Consider the following 24,453-nt stretch of genomic DNA (forward strand, 5'->3'; position numbering starts at 1 on the left):
GAAAGAAGGTCTGAGGTCAACACAAGCTGAAGAGACGTTCATGATTTGTTCCATGACATAAAGTACGTCAGTAAATACCTCACTCGTGAACTTTGAAGCTTCTACGTGTCTTAACAAAGACAGTTACTAACAAGAGGCTAAATGAGACTTCAGAACGTTACGTTGCGACATTAAGTCACGTGACCGTTGTGTTTGTCATTTAAAGCTCAATGTTTTAGATCTGATGACATTTATTCCAATAATCATACAGTGGTGTTCATTAGTAGAGTTGTACCGATACCAGTATCGGAAATGCCTCCAATATTGACTAAAATGCGGTATCAGGTATCGGCGAGTACAGCCTATGACCAATCCGATACCACATAATGCCTCACGTCATTACGCATACGCACGCTACAGGCAAACGAAAAAAGTTTAAAAAGCATTCATGTCAAATGTCTTTTTTACCAAATTGTGTTGCTGCACTTTAACCTGTGTCTTGATCTGTGTCAACACTGGATACTAATAATAAAAAAAGTAATTCATTCATTCTATTATGTATTTATTTCTTAATATTTTACACAGAGTTTTAGCAGTTGAGACATACAACAATTCATATCCCATCCATTTTTATTTTACGCGCTGGTATCGGATCGGTACTCGGTATCGGCAGATACCTAAGGTTCAGGGATCGGAATCGGTATCGGGAAGGAAAAAGTGGTATCGGTACATCTCTATTCATTAGTGAAGATTATCTTACTGAACAACACCAAGTTTCATGAACGTTTGTTCGTCACAGAGTTTATTTTCTAATAATCCAAAATCCAGTGGAAAAATCCCAAAGTCTTTTAGACGAGGGAACCAGGGCGACGCTAACTTCAGGGTCAGACTACAGGAAAACATCGTCCCTGACAGACTCTGTTGGACGAACCTCGTCAAAGGCTTGTTGATGTCTCGTTGTATTTAGATATCAACCAATGAACTGTAGAGGGGGCGTGGCTCAGCACATAAATAGACCTAACTCCACAACCGTTGAGCCAGTCATCACAAAAACTGCAGGAATTTTCAAAAAAGGTACGAGCAACATAACCTGAAAGTTTCATCTGAATCGACCACTAGGAGGCTCAAAAAAATTTGATTTGGCATAACACAAATCAGACTATAAATCAGAAATGTTTCGTTCAATCATCACAAAACTTGCAGGCTATGTTGACAAATAATGTCACTTCATATCTTATATTTTGCATTTGTAGAACAAAGACGATGCAGAGCTGCTCTTATAAATCTGCTGTTCAAACCACGAGTGGCTACAGTTACATTCAGGATTCCAGTTTCATGAGTATATTAAGAGTAAACGATAAAACTAATCAGGTTTACCTCAGTGATAAACAGCTTCTTAACCCTCGAACAGCCCCCCCCAGCTGGTGTGCCTGAATTTGAAGAATGCTCTAGTTTTAATCTTCAGAGCTTTAAAATGAATTTATTTGAAGTGATTTTTATTTGCATACTTTGCTGTGTATTGTAACTGGATTTTTGTCTGACAGATCGTTCTTTTCGAAAACAGCCACAATGACTGAAAAGATGAGCCTCATTTATGAGGAGGAATTATAACTTCATATTCATGTAAGCCTGATGTGGTTGCAGAGAACAGGGAAGTTTCAAACAGCTGCTATCACTTCTGCATTTATAAAACTGGAACTAAATCACGTCACAGTGGGAACTGAGTAAAGAAATGTGCACTGATGACGCTGAGACTCGACGACTCACTGACTCTGTCTGTAAAATACAGTGGAGACATGAGGAGGAACCTCACATCGCTCTTTAGGGAGGAACCCAGCGGGACGTTTGTTCTCACTTTGATTTTCTTGTGAAATAATGAATGTTTTTTAACCTAATCAGGTCTGAAATCAGTGTCTGGTTGAAGTGCTGATAACTCTGACTGAAAGCAGCTGGTATGAAGTCACGGGTGCTCTCTGTTAAAGCTGAAATGATTAGAAACCACTGGTTTATGTGAAGCTGCAGGTTTGAGCTGTGGAAAAGGGAAGGTTTCATCGGCTTCCTTTCGAGAAAGAAAAAAGCTAAAGAATAATGTGCAGGTTCGCAGATGGACTGCAGCCACATGAAGCGAGAGGAGCAGAGCTGACGGAGGACGGAGCATTTGTGCAGAAAGCAGCTGAGGAGCTACATTTCCAGCAGCCTATTTCTGGCTGCATACTAAATCATCCACGTCAAAGCTTGGGCCCAGAAACCCCTGAGAGATCTGAGGGGAGTCACACCTGCTCCTGTTCAGAGACGCTCAGTCAAAGAGCCGCGGACAAACAGGAAGAGAAGAACACTAATTGGAAGGTTTTTTCTGTTCTGTCTCCGAGCGGCGCAGAGGGGACTCGAGCTCGGCTAATTAGCAGATCCGAGGTCTGAGACATGTGGACGCCTCCGAGCCGGCAGATGAACAAAGACGGGAAGCAGGGACGGGACGGCAGGCTGCTCCCACATCATCTGCCGAGGCAGCTGCCGGCCTTACGTAACAGCTCGTACCTGCCTGAACCAAAGTCCTGCTTCAGTCCAACGTCACGCAAACCTCCACTGAGACAAAAACCACTTTAAATACACTCTCATGATGTCTGACTGAATGTGGAGCGTCAGAGGACGGGACGAACACCAGTCTGAGGACAGGAAAACAAGCCAAAATTAACTCCATAAAGCTGCAATCTGATGCAGAGCCACTGAAAATTTGATGTCTAAACTCAGAGCAGCGACACTAACTTCCAGGTTTCCAGTTTCATTAGTTCGTTCAACACGAAGCCACTGAAACCACCTCACAGCTAATCCCTGCAGACAAACACAGGAGCATGCCGAGCTTCCTGACACGCCGCTGTTTGTGTTTCCTGGAGGGAAACTCTCTTTTCAGGCTCACTGCTGGAAAACAATGGGACGCATTGTCGTGACATTTTGTACACACGTTTATGATTCACAAACAATGACTCTGACTGACTTTTCATCCAGTCGCTTCATCAAACTGATATTTGTAGTAAAATGTCTCAGAGAGCTAAAGACACAACGGACACGTCTTCTTGACCAAACAGAACCGAGACAAACACAAAACCAACCGATGATGAAACTCTGATAATGTTTAAACTGGTCAGAAGGTCTGGGAACAAAACATGACTTCAGGCACTCATGGTGGAGCAGGAACAGATGCATCTGAATTAAGTTAAAAGCTGTTGCAGTTGGTCCAGGAGCTTCTCCTCCATCATGGACGTTTACAGTACTGCACTTATCTGCTGTTTTCTATTTAGATGGTGCTAACTGTGCTTTGTAAAGTCGTATAGCTCTGGGTATCCAGCAACCACTACCACCAGTTTCTCCTCCATTGGTTACCAACTGTACACTGGTTGTCGTGACCACCACAGAAGCCCCGCCTCTCACATCATCTGACTAGACAATGGGGAAAAAGCAGAGATGACGTGGCGTTTCTCCACTTTGGGGTAAAGTTTTTTCAACTCGAGGAGTTCAGAGCGCTCCGGCAAAAACGCCAGGCGTCTAGAGTGCAGAAACATGAGGCACGTCGCGATGCAAAAACAGCGAGCAAAAAGCTTCATTCACATTAAAAACATGTAAATAAAACATGTAACATGCACGTGTATTGTTTTTATTTAAAACGGGTAAAGCAAGCAGACAGGAGGTCAAACTGTGTTCAGTGTTTACCCATCAATCATCTGTGGAAAGTCTGGTGTGTTTTATTGTTACAGTAATGGTTTACTGGTCGTCAGCTCAGTTTCCACATCGCAGCTCTTCAACATCACATGTTGACCTTTCTGACGCCGTCCTGACGCTGGCTCACGTCTCTGATAATCACAACATGCTTATTACAGGCCAACAGAGACCAGCTTTACTTTGACTCCACAGCAGCTTCTGTCCATGTTCCTGCTTTAAATGAGCGTCACGTCGGGCAGAAGACTCCTTTCAAAACTACGCTGCAGTTTTATTGACAGAGATGAATCAAAGACGAGACCTCCACATGAAGTCCTTCTCCTGCTCCCCGCCCACCTGCCTGCACGGACGGATGGATTATGTTTCTGTATCTGTCGGGGCCGCTGGACGATCCAGGCCTGGTTAAAGGTCAGAGCCGCCTGTCTGAGCGCCACAAACCAACCGGACTTCACCTTGATGTCACCGGAGCGTCAGAGTGACTCGTCTGGAGCTGCACACGATTACAGAAAGACTGGAACTCTCTGGTTTCGTACTGTTTGTCTAAAATGACGTAATGACCCTTTAATAATATGAAACAACCAGAGAAAGAAGCTGCGACTGATCAGATTGATTCTGACAATTCTAATAATCAAGGTTTGTGTGTGTCTGTGTCGCTTTGGCACCGATGGAAACTATTTAATTTACTCGAGTACTGCAGTTAGTTACTGTAACTGTACTGTAAAACTAGATCACTGATGCTGTTGTGATTCCTTGTTCTTAAATTAACCAATCATTTTTATTTCTTTACTAATTTGTCATATCCTCAAGAATTGTTATCACAAAAATACCCTGAAATATCGTGATACTATTTTAGGGCCCACGCTTACTTCAGACGTAATCATTTATTGCACTGGGTCTAAAAGTTTGCGTTCACTCGCCTCTGCAGCAGCTGCTCCTCTCATCTACAGCTTTAATCAAGCTTAAAAAAAAATCGTGCCTAACCCTACATTAAAAAAAAATAAAGTACTCAGTTCAGCCTGCGCTGCGTTCATGATCCCACAAAAACATCCGGATTTAGAGAGGGGACACAAAAAACCCCCCAAAAAAACAAAGTTATATCTACACAGGGAGCAGGTCCTCGTCTACAGAGATCACCATTTTGCACCGCCATGTTTCTACAGTAGCCCAGAAGGGACAAACCAAACACTGACTCTAGATAGAGACATTCAGGTTTTCACATCAGCCACCGTAGTTAGCAGCCCCTCTGTGACGAGCAGCGTCGGACAAACACTGATTTGTAACATGAACATCTTCATTCAGAGTGCTTCCTGGTTTAAATCAGCTGGTGTGTGTTTCTGAGAGGAGGAGACCTCTGACGATCGTTCAGCTATGAACCCTGAAGGAATTCTGACCAGGAGGAGTTTCAGATGGTTGTAATCTGTAATCTGTAATCTGTAACGCTCATTTCTGGACGTCACTACATCCCTTTAAATCTGACACACTGTTCCTTTAAAGAGAAAAAACACGTCGTCTTTCTGAGCGTACAAAGTCCCAATTTTACTGTTAGAGGTCAAGTTTAGTTTTCCTCTCCACAGATCAAGATTCATTCTGTTTTACACTGAATTAAATAAACTGTGTTCAGTGGTTCGACAACAAACAGCTGTACGGATCATTTCAGCCTCTTTTAGGTGCTCGTTTTGATTGAATGTCACATTTACTGTCTGATTCAGCCTCAGCGCTTCAACCTCGGGCTGCTACCAACAATTACTGATTAATCCAAAGATGATTTTCTTGATTCATCATCTGAGTGTTTCACACAGTGAAACACAAGGCGACATCATCTCATGTTTACTTTTGTCTCAACAAGCAGCCAAACACTCACAAACAGTTAATTCAACATGACACAGACAAAGCAAAGCAGCTTGTTCTCATGTTGGAGGAGCTGGAGTCAAACAGGAGGGATACTCGTTTGGAAAAATTAATCAAAGGACTGATTGATCATGGAAACAGTTGCAGATCAGAAGCTGAACGTCGTCTCCAGCAGAGGCAGCAGATTCCTGATAAAGCCTCTGTACACAGACGCAGTTAGAAACCTGCAGCTTCATGTCCCGTCACACTGCCTGGTGCTCCGACAACATCTCGGTCTAAACTTGTTAAACTACGACATCAGCGCTGAGACGTGTCTGATTGTGAGACGAGTCAGTGATGAACCGTAACGCCACTATGGAAATACAAAGCGGGCACAAACATGTCGTCAGCTCTCATCGTCAAACATCAAACTTTACTCTGAACAAAGAGCTGACACAGAGACGTGTTTGTGAATGAACCCTGAGTACAATAAATATATCTGAATATTTATACCCATGGACATAAACAGGAGTCTGGAAACTGCCAGTGTGTGTGTATGTGAGTGTGTGTGTGTGTGTGTGTGTGTGTGTGTGCAGCCTCAGAAGCATGAGAAACATTTAGTGGAGCTGACTGTGACTGTGTGTGTCGGTGTGAAGAGAAACTCGACCCCGGCCAAACCTCCACTGGGAATGTCTGAGAGCCGAGGAGAGTCAACCACCTGTCCACACACCCACCCACCCCACACACACACACACACACACACACACACACACACACACACACACACCTGAGACACACATGCATGAACTCTTTTTCCGTAAGCTTTACCAGCAGACGAGAGTATCCTGTAGTGGCATGAATCACCAGAGCCCCCACCATAAGATGTCATCACAATAATATTAAAAATATACACTGGCCACTTTATTAGGTACACCTGTTCAACTGCTTATTAACACAAAAGTCTAATCAGCCAATCAGGTGTCAGCAGCTCATTAACATTGAGTCATGTAGACATGGTGAAGACGAGCTGCTGAAGTTCAAACGCAGCATCAGAATGATGAAGAAAGGTGATTGAAGTGACTTTGAACGTGGCATGGTTGTTGGTGCCAGACGGGCTGCTCTGAGTATTTCCTGGGATTTTCAGCACAACCATCTCTAGGGTTTACAGAGGATGGTCCCAACAAGAGAAAATATCCAGTGAGCCAAAATGCCTTGTTGATGCCAGAGGTCAGAGGAGAATGGCCAGACTGGTTCAAGATGATAGAAAGGCAACAGGAAGTCAAATAAGCACTGGTTCCAACCAAGGTGTGCAGAAGAGCATCTCTGAAGCAACAACACCTTGTCCAACCTTGAAGCAGATGGGCTACAGCAGCAGAAGACCACACCAGGTGCCACTCCTGTCAGCTAACAACAGGAAACTGAGGCTACAATTCACATGGGTTTTCTCACCAAAACTGGACAACAGAAGATTGGAAAAAGATAAATATTTAGATTTTCAGTTCTTCCCCCATTTGTGGCGCCCCCTATGGATGACAGCGCCCTTCACATTCAACTAAACTGTTCATGCCACGAGTCGAGCAGCACTGAGGTGGCGTTCGCTGTTCAGACTGTAATTTTGACACATTGACTTAAAGAAATAAAACTGAGTTGACAACCAACAGCTGAGCAGCAAAAACTCATAAAGGTCTTCAGTCTCAAAGGGTTAACAGTCTGAGGTTCTCACAAGGACAGAGTACACTCACACTCACACACACACACACACACACACACACATATATATAAACAGGCCAACAGAGGCGGCTTTGTCTGTCGACCTGTTCACTCCCCTCTGCAGCAGGCTGGGTCCCATCTCCTTAGCAACCGGTAAATACAGCAGGTTTCCTCCAATCACAGCGCGGTAACATCACATCACATCTCGGCTTTATCAAGATGGGACCATTCAACAGGAAGGAGAAGGAGGGGGTGGCAGAGGGTTAAACCACAGTGAGAACAGAGAGGGGTGTGTCGCTGAGACTGACCCAGGCTGCAGACAAAACACACACACACACACGTCATGCTGCTCCATGTTTACCTGGACTCACTGATAAAGCTGCTTTAAACTGGCCTCATGTGTTAAAGGGACATTTCAACACAGACCACAGACCAGAGCCTCCTCATCACGACGACACAACAACAGATACTCAAACTCCTCCTACACACTACACACCACCTCAGCTGCTCAGAGGACACTCCTCTCTTTATGACCTCACTCCACTTTTTCACACATCAGCAGGTCTTTTGGGGAGTTTTTGTCTGTTCACCTTACGCTGCTCTCTGTCTGAAGCAACTGCAGTCACATGACACATTGTTTGGGTTAAACATGAGCATGTTACAGTCCTGGAGGATTATTAATGTGCACCTCCTCCTGTACTGCCTTAATATGCACATTCAGCACATCCAATGCATCAAAACATTGTTTTCTAGTTGGAGCCGCGTTTGCCTCGTTTTCAAACTGTATGCTTTGACTAAAATGAACAATGACAGCAATATAGTCCACGATGAGCAGCGCTAAAATCAACCTGCGTAGTTGTCCCTCCATTGTGACATTAGAAAGTCTCACATTTATCTTGCAAGTGTACTCTTCTTCAACGTTTGCTTTACTTCCTGGATTTTTCCCACATGGAAATTCTGACCAATCAAGAGCAGCTTTCTCACACAAGGCATTTGATCTGGTCCTCTTGTAAATGCTGCCGTGAGAACACCAACCAACTCTAGGCAATTATACAACTTTGGAACAACACAAGTCCCTGATTCAGACCAGAGGAGACCACTCTAGGACTGACAGCAGCCTCAGTATTGACACGAAAATGTTTTAGTTTTAGTCACATTTTAGTCATTTTTATCCTCCATAGTTTTAGTCGACGATAATTCTAAACAGTGTGTGACAGGTTTAAGGGCTGATTCACGAGCACACACTTACTGATCATCTTTTGAAAAGCTTCTTTCTTCATGTGCAACATGTTAGTCTGGAGGTTTAAACTGGTGTCCTCTCACAGAGTTGGTGATTCAAACTAAACTTTCATCTCTGTCAGAGAAAACTGATCTGAGTTCAGCCTGTTTACTTACAGCACAGCTACACTCACAGATAACTGAGCCTCCTACCTGCCTGTCAAACACCATCAACCCACAAACCTTCTCCAGTCCGGACTGAGTGGAGTCCTGCGGGGTGAAGCTGTGAAGGCTGCGAGCGGAGCTAGCTGCTAACTGCAACTAACAAACTCTACAAATCCATTCAGCAGCTCCACCATCCACAGCCAGACACACACGGCTGATTATTTACTGCTGAATTACAGCTCACAACTCGCACCAACCCAAACATCCTGGTGCAGACTATTTACTGGAGTTTACCAGCCTGTGGCTCATCAGGCATCTGAAGATCATTACTAGCACGGCCTTTCACTGCTTTCAACATCCAATAGTACACCACTATTATTTTCATCACATCTCGTCAAAATGAAACATAGATTTTGTCTTAGTTTTTATTGTCAAGATCAGATATATAATGAATTAATATTTTAAATAAAACACACAGTGAAGTCCGACCAATACTGGATCATCAAATACTGATTTTAGAGCCCGACTGATGTATCAGCCTACAGCAGCTTCTTGAAAAGACTCCGCGACCTGAACGTCACTGCAGTGAGGTAAGAAGTTCTAATTGACTTTAATTATTACACACAGAGACATTTTCAGTGTGCAGATACATTCAATGACAGATTAATGCTCCACAATCTGATCACACAGCTGAAAACATACAGTTATAACCTTAAAATGACGCCTTAACAGCTGCAGGGAAACTCCACATCCCTTTAAAAATGTGAGTAAAGATGTGAGAGAGAAACTCTGAGGAGGATCTGACCCCTGAGGTTTGTGACTCTTCTTCTCAGAATCAAACTAAACAGGAGAAGACCCTTTAATAGATTCTGGTTTCAGAGAAGTTTGAAAGGACAAAGATATAAAGAGTGAGCTGGTGTGGTCGAATAAATCCGAGGCGGCAGGAGAATCACTTCCTGCAGCAGCTGGTTGCTGAGTTAAAGGCAGCAGCTCTGTGCTGATAAGCTGAGAGTGTCTCTGGAGAGGACAGATAATGTCCTCAGTTCAGTCAACACTGTTCTGGTATCAGTCCAACACCTACAGGGACACTTCACATCTGATCGCCTCTGAGGTCATCTGTTTCTGATGGAAACTAAACACACCAACAGTCTGACAGAGGAAACAGGGATCTTATTGACTACTGTTCGTACTGCAGCTGCCTCAGTCTAAATCAGTCACCCTGGAGCACACTGACTGTAGTGACCGTTTTTACTAAGGTCCAAGTGTCTACTGTCGGACACTTAATCTGCAGGAAGTTGTTTTAGTTCTGACTCATGTTCAATTAATTAATCCACTCTTCTTGAGAAACCCAGTGTTACTCACAAGTAGTCCACAGGAGACAGGGAAAACATTGATGTCGCTTTATTTGAAGACGCACAAAAAACCTGGTCCAATACCAGCATATAGCAGTCCAAAACTGTACATGTTGTCCTTGCTATCTGTACACACTACACACGTTATGCACGTTATACATGGTCAAAAACTTATTTCAATCCACACTTAAGCAGATTCCTCTACATCCTAGCTGCACACACGTTTGTCCTCACTGCGCACGTGTGGCAAACTGCCCTAAATCCCAATTAACTGTCGTAAAGCAACAAAACAATATACTTATATACAATATATTATATACTGTTGTTTAACTGTTGCATGAACTTAAAGGAGCAATAAGCGAAATTCATAATTTCTAGATTGAAGGGATTAAAAAACTCTTCTCTGGCCCTCCCTCCCTATAAAAGGCTACAGCCAGTGAGCAATGGCAGCGCGTATTTTCAAAGTGAAATGACGGAGAGCGGAACAAAACGTCCACCTGAATCAGGATCTGACATTACCTCTAAAGAAACAACGGTTGTTGGCGAAGAAGTTGTCGGATAAAGAAAGGAACAGAACTTGGATTAACATTGGCCTTGCATTTCCAAGGTGGAGAGCACTGCGAGAGCTAAAGGGGCTACAGTCTGACTCGGAGCTAGCTCTTCTTCTCCTGGACAGGTACAACATAAAGTCAAATGTCTGTTTTAATCAGTTTTACAGTAACGTTAGGCACATGTCGCTAACAGCTCACGGGCTCACAGAGAAGAGTAGGAACGTTAGCGTGGCAGCCAACTAGTGCTAACGCTAACATCCCTAGTCTTCTCCGTCACTCTCAGCAGAGACTGAGAGTGAGTGAAATACATTGCTAACTGCTAAACTAAGCCAAACTTAGTTGGCTGTTCAGGTTTTATTTCCTCGCCCCTGTGGCGAGTGAATCTGCCTGCAGTGAAACCGGGGCTAACCGGTGCTTCCTCCTCAGGCTCCACTTCACTCAGCTGCCAGCACAGCCAGTTAGCCTCCGCTAGTCTCTGAGCTAGCCCCGGCTCTCTGTTTGGATCCAACCGGAGCACCGAGCCCTGGTTTGTTATTCAGGTTAAAGTGGGAAGAAGCAGCGGGTTTATCGGGCAGCTGAGTGAAGTGGAGCCTGCGGAGGAAACACCGGGACCGTCTGGATGTAATAGTCCGTGGAGGTGCTGCGGTGCTCGGCTGCACAGACGAGGTGAGTGGGGTGGGGGGTGTAGAGCAGAGGTAGAGGGAGGAGTGGCTCATGACACACTTTGTTTTGGTCTACAGGCAGTGCACAACAGCAAACCTAGCGGTGAAACGATTTCGCTTTTTGCCCCTTTAAATATAGTCAGAACACACTGCATATCCTTGACAACAGAAACACTATCAAATATTACTTTGTGCCTAAGTGGCTCTCACACTGACTGACTGACAAACAACTTACGCAACTTGAGGAATCTCAGTTGTCTGACTGATGGTTCAAATCTTCGATCTTTAATGAGTGAAAACAGTACACTTCCTGTGTAGTCACAAACTCATTTGGAAATAGACACATTTAATAGGGATAACTTGACACAACACTCCCAACTCATCCCTCAACACAGAAGCACAAGAAGTTAGCACTGGATGCTAACACTTCACAGCCAGAGACACTCAGTGTTTGGAATATAGTATAGTAATCTGTGAGGATCCCTGTGGAAACAACAACCTGTAAAGTGACCAACACCAATCAGCTGCAGAGTTCAGCCTCATCATTTATATTCTGTGTGTTTCAGTGTCTTCCATCATGGCGGCTCTTTGTTGTTCAGCCTGAAGCGGGGGTGACACTGTTTAATATTTAAACATGCTGACTTCAGCAGGACTCTCTGCATTTGCATCTGCAAAGCAGATTCTCTCACTAAAGTGTCAATCATGTGTGTGTGTGTGTGTGGGGGGGGGGGGTCTCAGGGGTCAAAGGTGAACAGCAGTGTCACCTCCCATCAGCCTGACAGGAGCAGCAGAGGAGAGACAACACACTGAGGGACTGGTGGACATCTGTTAAGGTCGTTTGTCACCGACAGGAAACACTTGTTGTGCACCTGACCTGCTTCAAATAAACTGAGGTATGACGTTCTCACCTGTTGTGACGCATCAACATGAAATGCTTCGACATGAAGACGCTCTTCAACAGCTGACACACAAGTCATCTCACACACACCTTTATTCTCCTGGTGTCAAACAACATAACTGAACCCTGTGAGTCCAAATCTGTGACGTCCACTGAGGACAATAATCCATAAACCTGTTTATTAAAAAAAAAACAACGCTTCATTTCTTTCAAGATGGTTTTCACACTGTAGAATGTTGCACTCAGCGAGTGTCTTAGTCACAGTCATTAAACAGTAATAATCTGAAGGATCCATATTATCATTCTTTTATGTTTAAAAAATATATATTGTTTGTTTATCATGTGGTGCAGTCCCTGACCTCTTACACTAAACTCCAACACTGAATAATATTATTCACCTGTTATTACTGCAGTTATTATTATTGTTGCTGTTGTTGTCATTATTTAGTGTGTTCGATCTGCATTTTATTATTTATTCTTTAATGTGCTTTTTATTCATTTATTTTAAATGAGTCATTTATTTATTTAATTATTTTGTTTTTAGTTTGTGTTTTGTTTATTCAATTGTTTTTAATGTGTCATTTATTTATTTATCTGTATGTAATTATTTATTTTTTAGCGTATGTCATTTTCTTTTTAATGAATAATACATATAATAATTATTAATTCTTTACATTTCTATGTGTTATTTATTTTGTAATGTATGCCTTTTTTATTTTAATGATATAATTTTTTATTTTTATTTTTTATTATTTTTTATATATGTTATTTGTTCATCTAATTTTTGTGTTTTGTATGTTTTTAATTATCATTATTTTTTGCATGTTGTTTATTTTTTAAATTACTGAATGATTGGTTTTTGTCTTTTTTCTTTTACATTTCTTTTGTAGTTGCTATATTTGGTGTCACACTCATGTAACCACATGTGTAACCTCCTTTTCAGCCAGTCACTGTGTGAAACTGGTTTTCTTAATGACCAGTTGGTCTGGGGGGGAGTGGGAGTGGGAGTTAGCGGTTTGTTCCTGATATAAGCTAAAACATTAGCTGCCACCATGAAAGCGAGTGTGCACGGCTTTTTGATTGAGAAGTAATAAGAAGCTTGTTGAAAAGAAAAATCCCAAATATTGACATCAGTATCTGCCCAGTGACATCGGTGACATCGGGGCTTTGAGGCCAGTTTGAGATCTGATCGCAGTGCAGATACAATTTAAGACTTTCAAATACTTTGATACCAAAGTCTGAGAAATAAAAACACAACCTGTCTTTCAAGTGTTGAACGCGGTCTGAACACGAGGAGTTTGTCTAACACATGAAGACGATGATTTAAATGAGGAGCCATCTGATCAAAGAGTAAGATTATGAATCTGATCAGATGTTTGGTACCAACTCTCTGCACAGTGTCTGACACTCGGTCAGGTTCAACACAAACTATTATTATCTTTTTAACTCTAAAGGTTTGGTTCATAACAGCTGCCTCAGATAACATATACTTCTATGGTTATATAGCACTTATCAAAACAGAACAGTGAAGCATGACACTGTAGCGTGTGATGTCTCTGCAGAGAGCCTGGAAACAACGAGAGCACAAACAGTTTCAGATGAGTCGGCTCTGGAGACAGTTTGGGAAAACAGCCAGAACTGAGACACAACAGGGTGTTTTCAAACCTCTCTGCATTAATGTGACCAACATGGCCGACGTGGGGGAGCCTCCACTTTCCCACCGCCACCACCTCTGAAAGGTTAACGGGCTCAGAGGAACGGCGCCGGCTTCCTTTTGTTACTGTGGGAGCTTTTATTGTGGAGGGACCATTTACATACAAAAGGAAGGAACACAAAAACCCCTTCAGTATGCAGGAGCTGGCTGCCACGGCCTGTGGGTCAGCCTCTCACACACACACACACACACACATATTTGGGTTAATTAGCCTCCAATTAGCAGTAGCTGTTTGTTGTCAGATGGAAACTCAGAGTGTGAGAGCAAGAGGGTGAATGTGTGTGTGTGTGTGTGTGTGTGTGTGTGTGTGGAGAAGTGAGAGCGCTGTGGTTTTTATTACCCAGCATGCTCTGGGCCTGCTGGAAACTTTCAAAGTACCCCTGTGTTTACTGAGTTCCTGTTCAGACTGACGCCAGCAGAGCTCTGAAAATGTTTGCAGCCAGTAAAAGAAATAAACTCAGAGAATCTGAAAGGTAAATATTCAGTTTTTACATTTTCTTTTAAACTTTAAAGATTCACTGATCAATAAAAGACTCGACGTCCACAGTCACTGGTTTCTGAAGTCCGTCACAGCCTTCACATTTGTGCGTTAAGTATTTAATTTTCTCATGTTACAGGGGGAAAAACATAACTGCATAAAAAAGTTGTTATAATTAGAGATAGAAAAAGTCAAAATATTTCGAAATAAAACATTATGATTATAAATTTTTGAAAAAGTTGTTTTCACAGGAGATAAAAAGCATGTTTGTTATAATTACAGATTTAAAAAAGTCATATTTAGAGAAAAAAGATGTGAGATATGATTAGAGTCATATTTCCAGTTAATATGTTATAATTAGAGATAAACAATCATCACATGTAAAGACTACAGGTTGCTATAATTAATATACAACAGAAATATTTAGAGTTAAAGAGGTTTTATATTTCAGGTGTTTTAAAGTTTACTCCATGACAAATGTGTTTCAGTGATGTCATCATGCTGAGTGTTAACGTCATGTTCATGTTGAAGTGACAGAGCTGCAGCTCGTCTCAGCAGAACCACCTCTGTTTGTACGTGAGAACTCTGACGTCCCAGCTCTGACCTTCCTTCTCCTCCTCTTCCTCTCACGTGACCACATGTCCCATGATTCACTGGCTCAGAGAGGTGAAATTAAATCCTCTGTTACACAAACGCTCATCGCCGCTGCTTTAAATTTACGGTGGAGCTGAGCGCTCCGGTGACCGCGGCACGCCGGTGCTGCTGGGAGGTGACGGCCAACATGGATCATCTGTGTTTGAGGATGATGGATGACTACTGACACACAGATATATCTCCCTGAGGTGCGAGGAGAGAGACGGCAGCCCGAGGACCACCAACATATTTATCTGATACCATCAGTGATTCCTTCATCACAATGAGGTCAAGGGTCAGAGGTCAATGGAAACACGTGGGACGAATAAAAAACACAACTCAAGGTCGACTGCTCTCGTCTATTAACTGTGACTACGAGTACTAAAACCTCTTGTACTCCACCCCCATTTTGAAGCGAGAACGCCTAAAATGACATACCCAAATTAAAATGACTGTAGCTTCTGAACCGCTCTGACTACATGCATGCATGAGGTCTTGCCAGAAAGAAAACTCCCTGAAGTTTCTTGTGAAAGTGTCAGAAGCACTCTAGGTGATACAGAGACAGAGTAATGGGCCTCTGAAGTCAGTAAAAATTGAAAATTTTGCCTAAAATAAAATAAAAAATGTGTTTCAGGATGAATAACTGTCTGTGGCTTCATCTGAGCAGGTAAATGACACCGTGGGGCTGTAGGCACACTATCAATGAACACTTGTTTCAAATTTGAAGAAGCAACATGGAGGAGACCTCAAACACCGAGCCACCTGTGCACCTGGAGCAGCTTGTGCCAAAGAGAAATGTCGTGTCCGCCGTTCGGACACATTTTGTCTTTCATGAAGACGACACCAAACAGAAGGAAAATAAAATATAAACACTGCAGAAGAACCGTTTCTGCCACCACAGGTAACACCAACAATCTGTTCCAGCACCTGGATCACCGTCACGTTACCGAACATGAACAGTGCACGGCTTCAAAAAAAGAAAGAGACTGACAACCACACGGCAGCTCCCGATAACACGAGCACTTACAGAAGCTTCACAGTATGAACACGATTGCAGGAAATCTAAAGAAATAACAGGCGTGGCGTCCTGCCCTACGACCTCATGAAGGACATGGCGCCCAGAGCTACAGTGGAGCACAGAGGGTTTAAACACCTCGTCAACAACCTCAACAGACGACACGCTGTGACATCACCAAAATGTTTTTTAACCAAACTGCGGTGCCAAACATGCACAGCTCATGTCGTAAACAGCAAGTGATGCAAGTTACACTATTACTGCTACTGACATAGCGATATTCAAAATGTATTTTGTTTGCAAGTTGTTGTAAGTTATTTATTTTATACTGTGTTACAGGACTTGATTTTGACTTAAAAACTAAAATGTGAGACGTTTTCATCTCAAGTCATGTGTGCTTTGATTTCAATCAAGAAATAGTGATGTTATGTTGAGGTGGTTCAACATCTGATCAGGATCCTCCTGGTCCAGCTGGTAGGAGGCCCCGGGGCAGACCCAGAACACACTGGAGGGATTATAGATCTCATCTGGTCTAGGAACGCCTCGGGGGAGAGGGACGTCTGGGGTGCTTTGCATGACCCGGCTCCGGAGAAGCAGATGAAAATGGATGGATGGAATATTCAACACGTGATCACAGACAGTTCATCTGTGTGTGTTTCCTTCAGTTGTTTATACGAAGATAAGATCTGCTCTCTTTCATTAGAGAAAGGTATCTCTACTGACGGTGCAAAGCTCGTCAGTGAACTCTGAGGGCAAAAACCAAAAACAAAATAATCGTTCATTGATCATAATCGAGGTAAAACGTTCAGTTAATTGTGATGTTGATTTGAGGTCATATCACCCGATGACTCACATACATGTCAGTGACAGGACCATCTGACTTCATCTTACTATATAATGATGAAAACTCTGTGTGTGTGTGTGTGTGTGTGTGTGTTCCACGTTTTTCTCCTCACTGACTTGGTCAATCCATGTGAAATTTGGCACAGTGGTAGAGGGTCATGGGAGGATGCCAATGAAGCAATATTACATCAATTGGCCAAAGGGGGGCGCTATAGCAACCCATTGAAATGGCAAACTTTGAATGGGCATATCTCATGCCCTGTATGTCGTAGAGACATGAAACTTTGCACAGAGATGCCTCTCCTCATGAGGAACACATTTGCCTCAAGAACCCATAACTTCCGCTTATATAGATTTTCCGCCATTTTGAATTTTTTGAAAAACACTTCAAATGGATCTCTTCCTAGGAAGTTTGAGCGATCTGCATGAAACTGGGTGAACATAATCTAGGGACCAATATCTAAAGTTCCCTCTTGGCAAAAGTTGGAAAACTTCCTAAAACTGAGCTTCTATAAGGCAATGAATATTGCGGAGGGCGTGGCTCATCACATAAAGGTGTAGAACATCTCAAGGGTTTCACCCATCACCACGCAACTTTGTAGGCATATGACCACACATAATCTGAGGGGACCCCTCCATTATTGAGCCCATCAAACAAAATGGGGGCGCTAGAGAGCTCATTTCTTATCTAGGCCTTATCTTATCTTGGTATGACTAAGTCATGGTATGGTATGCTGTACATAATCACGGAAACTGTCAGTGTGTCATTCTGTCAGTCAGTCATTCTGTCTGTCCCACGTTTTTCTACTCACTGACGTGGTCAATCTATGTGAAACTGCACATAGGCATTGAGGACTGGCATAGGTAGAAGGTGACAAAGCTGCCAATGGGTATGGACTAGTTTATTTTATTTTCATTTTTTGACTCCTTGAAGTTGAAAATATCTGTGCAGCACTCTGGATCTGCTTTCATATGGACTTGCAGTGTTCTACCAGCTCATGGAGACTGACACATTGATAAACATCAGTCACTCATCAAGTCTAAAACAAATGAAACGTTTGAATGAAAGAAGAGAAACAGGCGGAGGAGACGCTTTGTAAAGTAACGCCTGCAGACGATCCAGAGGCAGCGATATCTCTGCAGGCATCAGTTGTCAGTTCTGCATGAAAACACACACATTCATTATTGTCTGGCTCTAAATATTAGGTCTGAGCATCATGCCGTGTTCTAGTGGAAAATGCAATTAGCATAACTTAACCTTCAGACTGGCTGCTTGGCTGAGTGTTACACACCCTAAATGAATGTTAAAGCTTTCTGAAGCAGCTGCCGGCTGATCTGCAGCTCTCAATCAGCACAAAGGAGGAAGACTCTGTCTCACAACAACCGCAGAGACTCAGACAGACGAAGGTTTTCCTCAGGAAACAGAGTGAAGCTCTGCAGGGCCACAACAGAGATGAGACAGCACTATGACAATAACAACAACAACAATAACAGACAGTCTGTTTGGTACATTCACTGGGATTCACCTTCTCCAGTTTCCAACCAGTCAGTGCGAACATTCATGATCATATCCAGGTCATGTTTATGACTGGTGAAGCCTCAGCGTACCAACAACTGTGCTTGAAAAGATAAACATGGATGCCAGTTATCGGCAGCACCTCGACAACATCTATCTATCTGTTCATGTTAACTCTCCTATTTTCAGTCAAATGCAGTCCTGGACTGTAACTGAGTACATATACTCAAGTACTGTAAAGGTCTGAGTACTTTTTCTACCACTGCCTATTGTTATCAGATTTTTGTTTTTCTCTCAGGAGGAAGCTGTAAAGCTGCTGATACCATAAACACCACAGTCTGGAATCAGAGTGATTATTTCCTTTATTAATTAATTTCTCAGGTAATCGTCTGTATAATCTATAAAATAAAACATTTTGTTTCCTTCAGGCCCAAACATATTTAATTAACTATTGACCAAAAGAGGTAACTGTATTTTAACAAAAAAAAAGTTGCTATATTTCTAAGAAGACACCAGAATATTTATAGCAATAGATCTGGGTCCGGCTTTATAGAGAATAGGTCCATATATTTTTGGGGAAAGGGTTGGAATTATTCTTGGAAAAAGGTCGCCTTGTTTCCAGACAAAAAGGTCAGAATATTTCTCAAAAAATGTTACTATATTTCTTAAAAATGGGGTTGCTAATTTTTTAAGAAAAAAGGGTCAGAAAAATTCCAGAAAAAAAAGTCAAAATATTTCTCAAAAAAACAAGCCGATCTATTTCTTGAATAAAAGGTCACTGTGTGCTGTGTAAAGGGTTGGAATCACTCAAGGAAAAAAGTTGATTTATTTCTAAAAAATAATCTGGAGAAAAGTCGCTGTATTTTAAGAAAAAAAATCTTGATAACACTTTATATTTTTTAAAAAATCAGTGTTTTGAGGGAAACAGAAAAACTACAGATAAGAAGCTGTTTTATTTCCAGAAACAGCTGCTGCTAAAGAAAACTAATATTTTGAGAAAAAAGCAAAATGTAGTAATTTGGCAGTAGTTTTATGGACTTGGATGAATTTTCATGGATGTAGTGTTATATTGTCAGTAAAGTGTCATCTGTAAGCCTCACACAAACAGCTCTGCAGTCGAACTGTCTTGAGTCGAACGACGTGAACAAAGTCGTTCCCATCTGTACGTTCTATCAAACATGGCGTGTATAAATCTGGGTAAACAGTGTTTATCCTACCAGGCTCTTCAGTTTCAGGTTGGTCTCTGAGGACTCTGCTGATCCTCCGGGACACCAAGGTGAGGAAGCCGCTGACAGACGGAGCTCTCCGCTCTGAGCCCCCCTTCCTGGCCGGCGTCCTCTCCGGCCCGCTGCCTGTCCCGGGCTCAGACATGGACCTCAGGTAGGGGAAGATCCTGCGCAGAGAGCCGGACCCTGTCTGGTCCTCGTGGGGCCCTGTGGGGGATTGATCTCTGCTCCGGTCATGTGAGATGATGTTGAACCTCGGGAGGCTGAGCAGCCTCAGGTGAAGAGGCTCTGTGTTGTGCCCTTTGGCCTCGGGGGCGGCCATCTTGGCTGTTGCCAGGTGAGCAGATGTCCTCCACTTGTATCTGTCCAATGGCTGCTCAGGAGCCGGCTGGGACTCGGATCTCTGCCAAGGCTTCCTGTAATAGTGCCAGCGGTACGAGGCCTGGTGGGGACTCTGGACTGGACCCTCACAGCCCTCAGGGGGGCTTCGACTTCCACTCATGGTCCAGCACACAAAGACTTCCTCCAGGCAGCCGCAGCGAGCAGATGGAGTCCTCTAAACGGGTCCAAACAGCTGGTTAGCCGACAGCTGTGCGCCCTAACTACCCCAACAACACATTCCTGTTCAGTCGTCAGGTCGGGTTCGTCTTCATGTCGACGGCGAGTTCGAGCTGCTGTCTTGCTCTTTCTCAACGGGTTGGTGGTGACTCGTCTTCCTGGGAGGAAGTGGAGCGTCAGATGAAGTTTCTTTAGAGCCCCGGCCAATCAGGTTTCACCAAACAGCAGAGCAGCAGACTGTGGTTTCCCCTGTGAACAGGCTGGAAACTGAAACTGCACACAGTTTAGTGTGTCAGGTTCCTCCTCATCAGTTCATAACCTCTGTCTCCTGATCACTCTGTCTCCAATACTTCACTGACCAGTGGCACAAAGACGGCTGGGCTTCGGTCTTTAAGAAATAATCCTTTCAGATTTCAGACCTTTATCATCCAGTACACACAGAAGTGCAGCAGTCCAGTTTTATCTCAGTTTGCTGCAACGTAAGATTCGGGGAAAACACCTGAAAACACCTGTGTGGTTAAATAATAGTTGTGGAGTGTAACTAAGAACATTTACTCAAGTACTGTGATTAAGTACAGTTCAGTACTTTATACTCTTCATCTCAGAGAGAAACGATTTACTGCACTTTGTTCATCTGACAGCTTTAGTTACTTCAGACTCTAAAAACTTCCTCCATCTCTGTTTAATGGTTGTCTGATGATTATAAAAATACAATTTTAAGCTTTAAAGTTCTGTTTCTAGACTTTAGGAATAACATCCAGGGGTCCCACACATTTTCATGGGTAAACTTTTCCAGGACTTTTCAAGGACCCACAATGCGTCAGACACCAATGAAGAAAGCCATCCTTTCACGGCAGTATGGCTCCTTTCAATAACCCTTTTTTCTGACATCTTATTAATATTTTTTGGATATATTGTGAATATTTTTCCGCACATTTTATTATTAATTTTCAAGAAAAAAAAAAAAAGTGTCCCAAAAATGGCTTGAGCCTCTTAAAATCTGGTCCCCACTGACACTATCACAGTCTGTACACTCTGTCATGTGCTTCATCAGCAAGGAATTTAAAATGAAGTAGTGTGAGTCTGAACAAAACTGCGCTGCACAGCAGGAGTTCACGCTGACTGACCACCAGGGGGTCAGTGGGGTCAGGAGGTCAAATCTCTGAGACCTCTGAGGGGTTTAACATATTCAGGAACACCTCCTCCTCCTCCCTCTGCAGGGCCTCAGGCCTCAGACAGGAAACAGGAAGGCGTCATGGACGTCAACTCCAGGTCTGGTCAGAAAACTCATCTTCATCAGCTGATGATGATTTAACAAACATGTTTCAGCGCCCTGTAACTGCAGTATGACGCTGTTTGATACCAGCCGCTGCCATTGTCTCAAACAGACGTGTTCACATTACGTCACTCGTCAGCGGGAGCGTTTATTGGTCTGGTGCGGTGCAGTGCATTCTGGTAGTTGTAGGTTTTCTCCCTCTTGAGTAGAAGTGTCCTTTTTCTTTTTTTTTTTAGGACTATTTTTGGTTTTCTTGTTAGTTTACATATTACTGCAACAGGAAGCTCATAAACGTTTTCATCCTTTTAAATAACTTGTGGAAGACACAACAGGACCTGCTGCATGCAGTGATCCAGCACTCAACTCTGTCAAGATCTGTTCGAGTTTAAATGGAGACAAGTTTTTTAATCATTTTGACTCTGTCACCAGATAATTTGTGAATAACACGAGACAAAGAGATTAAATTTGAGGGTTAATTTGTGACCACGACTCAGAAACCAAGAGTCCTGATTTGTTCCTCAGTCTGACACAAAACAACTTTCTCTGTTTGACACAAACCCTCTCTAACTTCTCCTTCTCCTTCCTGTCTTTAGGCTTTAAATGGCTCGCCGCCCTGCGTGACCCACATGTCAGTGTTTATTGGATCACAAAGCGGCTGGTGTCCGGGGCGACGCCACATGTAGGTCAGAGCTAAGACCCAGGCAGGCTAAGCCGAGGAGTCCTGGCCCGAGAGCCAAGTCCTCCTCCAAACCGCCCACCAGCACACAACAGGGACGGAGAGAGTCCAAATCCTGCCAGACACTTCCTGTTCACATGAGAGAGTGTGTGGGGGTGTGTGAGAGAGAGCCAACACCATACTCTTCTTTAAGTACCGATGACACATAGGCCCAAAATCAATAACTGTTTTCACGTTTTCCCTGATTACGTATCATAGTTCTGTGCGTCACAGTGCAACATGACGTCCTCCAGTGTCTCTATCAAACTGCATTCACTTTACACTGACAAACAAATTAATTCACTGATTAATCAACTCATCACTTCAGCCAAAACGATCCTTTTTTTCTAAAAAAAAATCTCGCTTTTCTGTGTAAAAATTAAAAAATAAAAACGTAACAAAATAAACAGGGTTTCCCACACAGTTATTTATCTGAGGCCGCCATGCTGAAATGTTCAAGACAGGCAAGGAGCATCCTGTTGAGGTTTTATGGTGACGGGAAAATGGCACTGAAATATATTAAAAACTGTCTGAAAAAGCTGTGATAACATGTCCAAAAACTATGATGAAAATTTCCAGAAAAATGTTGATGAAATGTCCAAAAATTAGTAATAAAATGTCAGAAAAAAGGGTGGTGGATGGAGCAAGCTAAAATGTTTCCTAACCTGGCAGTGACTGAATGTTTTCACCATCCAGTCAAAGAGACGTCTCCTCCGCTGGCTTTGGGATTCAAGAACAGAGAAGCAGCTTAATGTGAGGGACTGGAGCCTGGGTGGGGTGCGGGTGCAGCTTTGACTTGGACATAATGGCGGGTAACTGTTCAGTTTATTGAGTTTACAGGTATGGGCGGGTGCGGCTTTTCAGAATTGGACATATGCAGGACTCTGACGCATGTGGACAGGTTTCAGTTCAATTCAGTTTCATTTATAAAGCCCAATGTGTCAGAGGCTTTACAGCATACGACCTCCCTCTGACCTCAGACCCTCACAGCTGATCAGGAAAAATGGGGGAACCTTGGGAAGAGACACTGAGGAGGGATCCCTCTTCCAGGACGGACACACATGCAGTAGATGTCATACAGAACAGATCAACTTGAGTGAACAAGTGAACATCGGCCTCCTGGGTGAACGTCCAGTGTTTGTTGGGCCCCTCCCCTCACAGCCACCCTACATGGACTTTCCAGCTCCTTAAGTTAAGTTGCTGTCTGGCAACGTTTCACACTGACGTCGCCCGGCCGCCTGTCATACTGCAGCGACAGGATGGCTGTCTTCGTCGGTGTCTGACGCGTTATGGATCCTTGAAAAGTCCTGGAATAGTGTTGAATTTTTTTTCCCCTTGAGAAGGTGTGGGAATGTGTTTATTCATGGCTGTGGGACTTTTATTAACGAGTGCAGGCGTGTGCAGCTTTGACTCAGACATAATGACGGGTAACAGGTTGGTTCTGGTGCTGAGCTTCACGGGTATGGACCTGGGCAGGACTCTGATTTCAGCGCTGTTTCAGAAAGATCATGTTTTGTCCGTTTGGTGGCTGTAAATACTACAATACCCATAAGCTTCGGCTGCCGTTGCCAAGGAGAGGAAGCTATTCAGAGGCTCATAACATTTTGTCGCTCCAGCTGGAAAACAAAAAGCAGCACCATGGCAAAGAATTCAAAAGTGAATTAATTTAATCTGCAGAATGTGTTTCATCTCTAACGCGTTAGCGACACACGAAGGAGAATTCTGAGCTCTGTGATTGGATGTTTTTTTACCCAAATGCACCCTGGGAGCTGTAGTTGATCTCTCAGTTTTTACGATGTGCAGTTGTTCATCTTTTGATTCAGCCAGGACAGTTTCATGTCCATCAAAGCTTCAACTGTGAGTCACAAAACATCAGACTTTTATGTCTTGAGCACCTGAAGCCAAAAACACGATGCAATTGTAGTTGCCAGCAGAGACAAGGTTTACACCCCCCCACCCCTCTAAAAACTCAAAGCATCCAAAAAGTTGATCCTGGCTCAGCCTTTGCCATAATCACCATATTTCTGCTGCTGCACAGAACAAAAGACAAACGTTGTGCAGACTGAGGAGGCAGCAGGACGCAGCAACTCCCCAGAGGACCGAGAGGCAGCAGACATCATTCACACCTCTGCTTTCAGCCTCTTCACACCTGCAGCTTCACCTGGGAGTCTCCCGGATATTTCCCCTCCACAGGAGCTCTCTGGATATTTTTATCTTTTAAGATCAGATTAATATTTGAGGATACTGCCTGCACCAGCAGTCCTCTCTGCAGGTGGAGGCTGGGTACACCTGGATTGGCCTGAATCTGACTGAAAATCTGGAATCTAAAACATTTCCTGGCATGAAGCCCAAACATTCCTGCAGCTGAACATCACTGTGAGCGGCAGGAGGAAACAACATGAGACA

The 24,453-nt window shown here is 43.3% G+C and overlaps 1 protein-coding gene across 4 annotated transcripts in view; it reads right to left on the reverse strand.

The window, feature by feature from the left end:
- The window catches only part of rasal2 (RAS protein activator like 2), a 114,825-nt gene that overhangs the window by 77,821 nt on the left and 12,551 nt on the right, over positions 1–24,453 (reverse strand). For 3 of the 4 annotated variants that reach the window (XM_049599508.1, XM_049599507.1, XM_049599509.1), the window contains exon 1: positions 19,490–20,205. The exons of the other annotated variant lie outside the window; for it this stretch is intronic. In XM_049599508.1, the coding sequence (XP_049455465.1) occupies positions 19,490–20,000 (511 nt within the window). In that variant the 5' untranslated portion in view covers positions 20,001–20,205. Of the gene's footprint in view, positions 1–19,489; positions 20,206–24,453 lie in introns of those variants that run through there. 4 annotated transcript variants of the gene reach the window in all.

This window comes from Epinephelus fuscoguttatus, linkage group LG15 (genome assembly GCF_011397635.1).
Source record: "Epinephelus fuscoguttatus linkage group LG15, E.fuscoguttatus.final_Chr_v1".
Lineage (NCBI taxonomy): Eukaryota > Metazoa > Chordata > Actinopteri > Perciformes > Serranidae > Epinephelus > Epinephelus fuscoguttatus.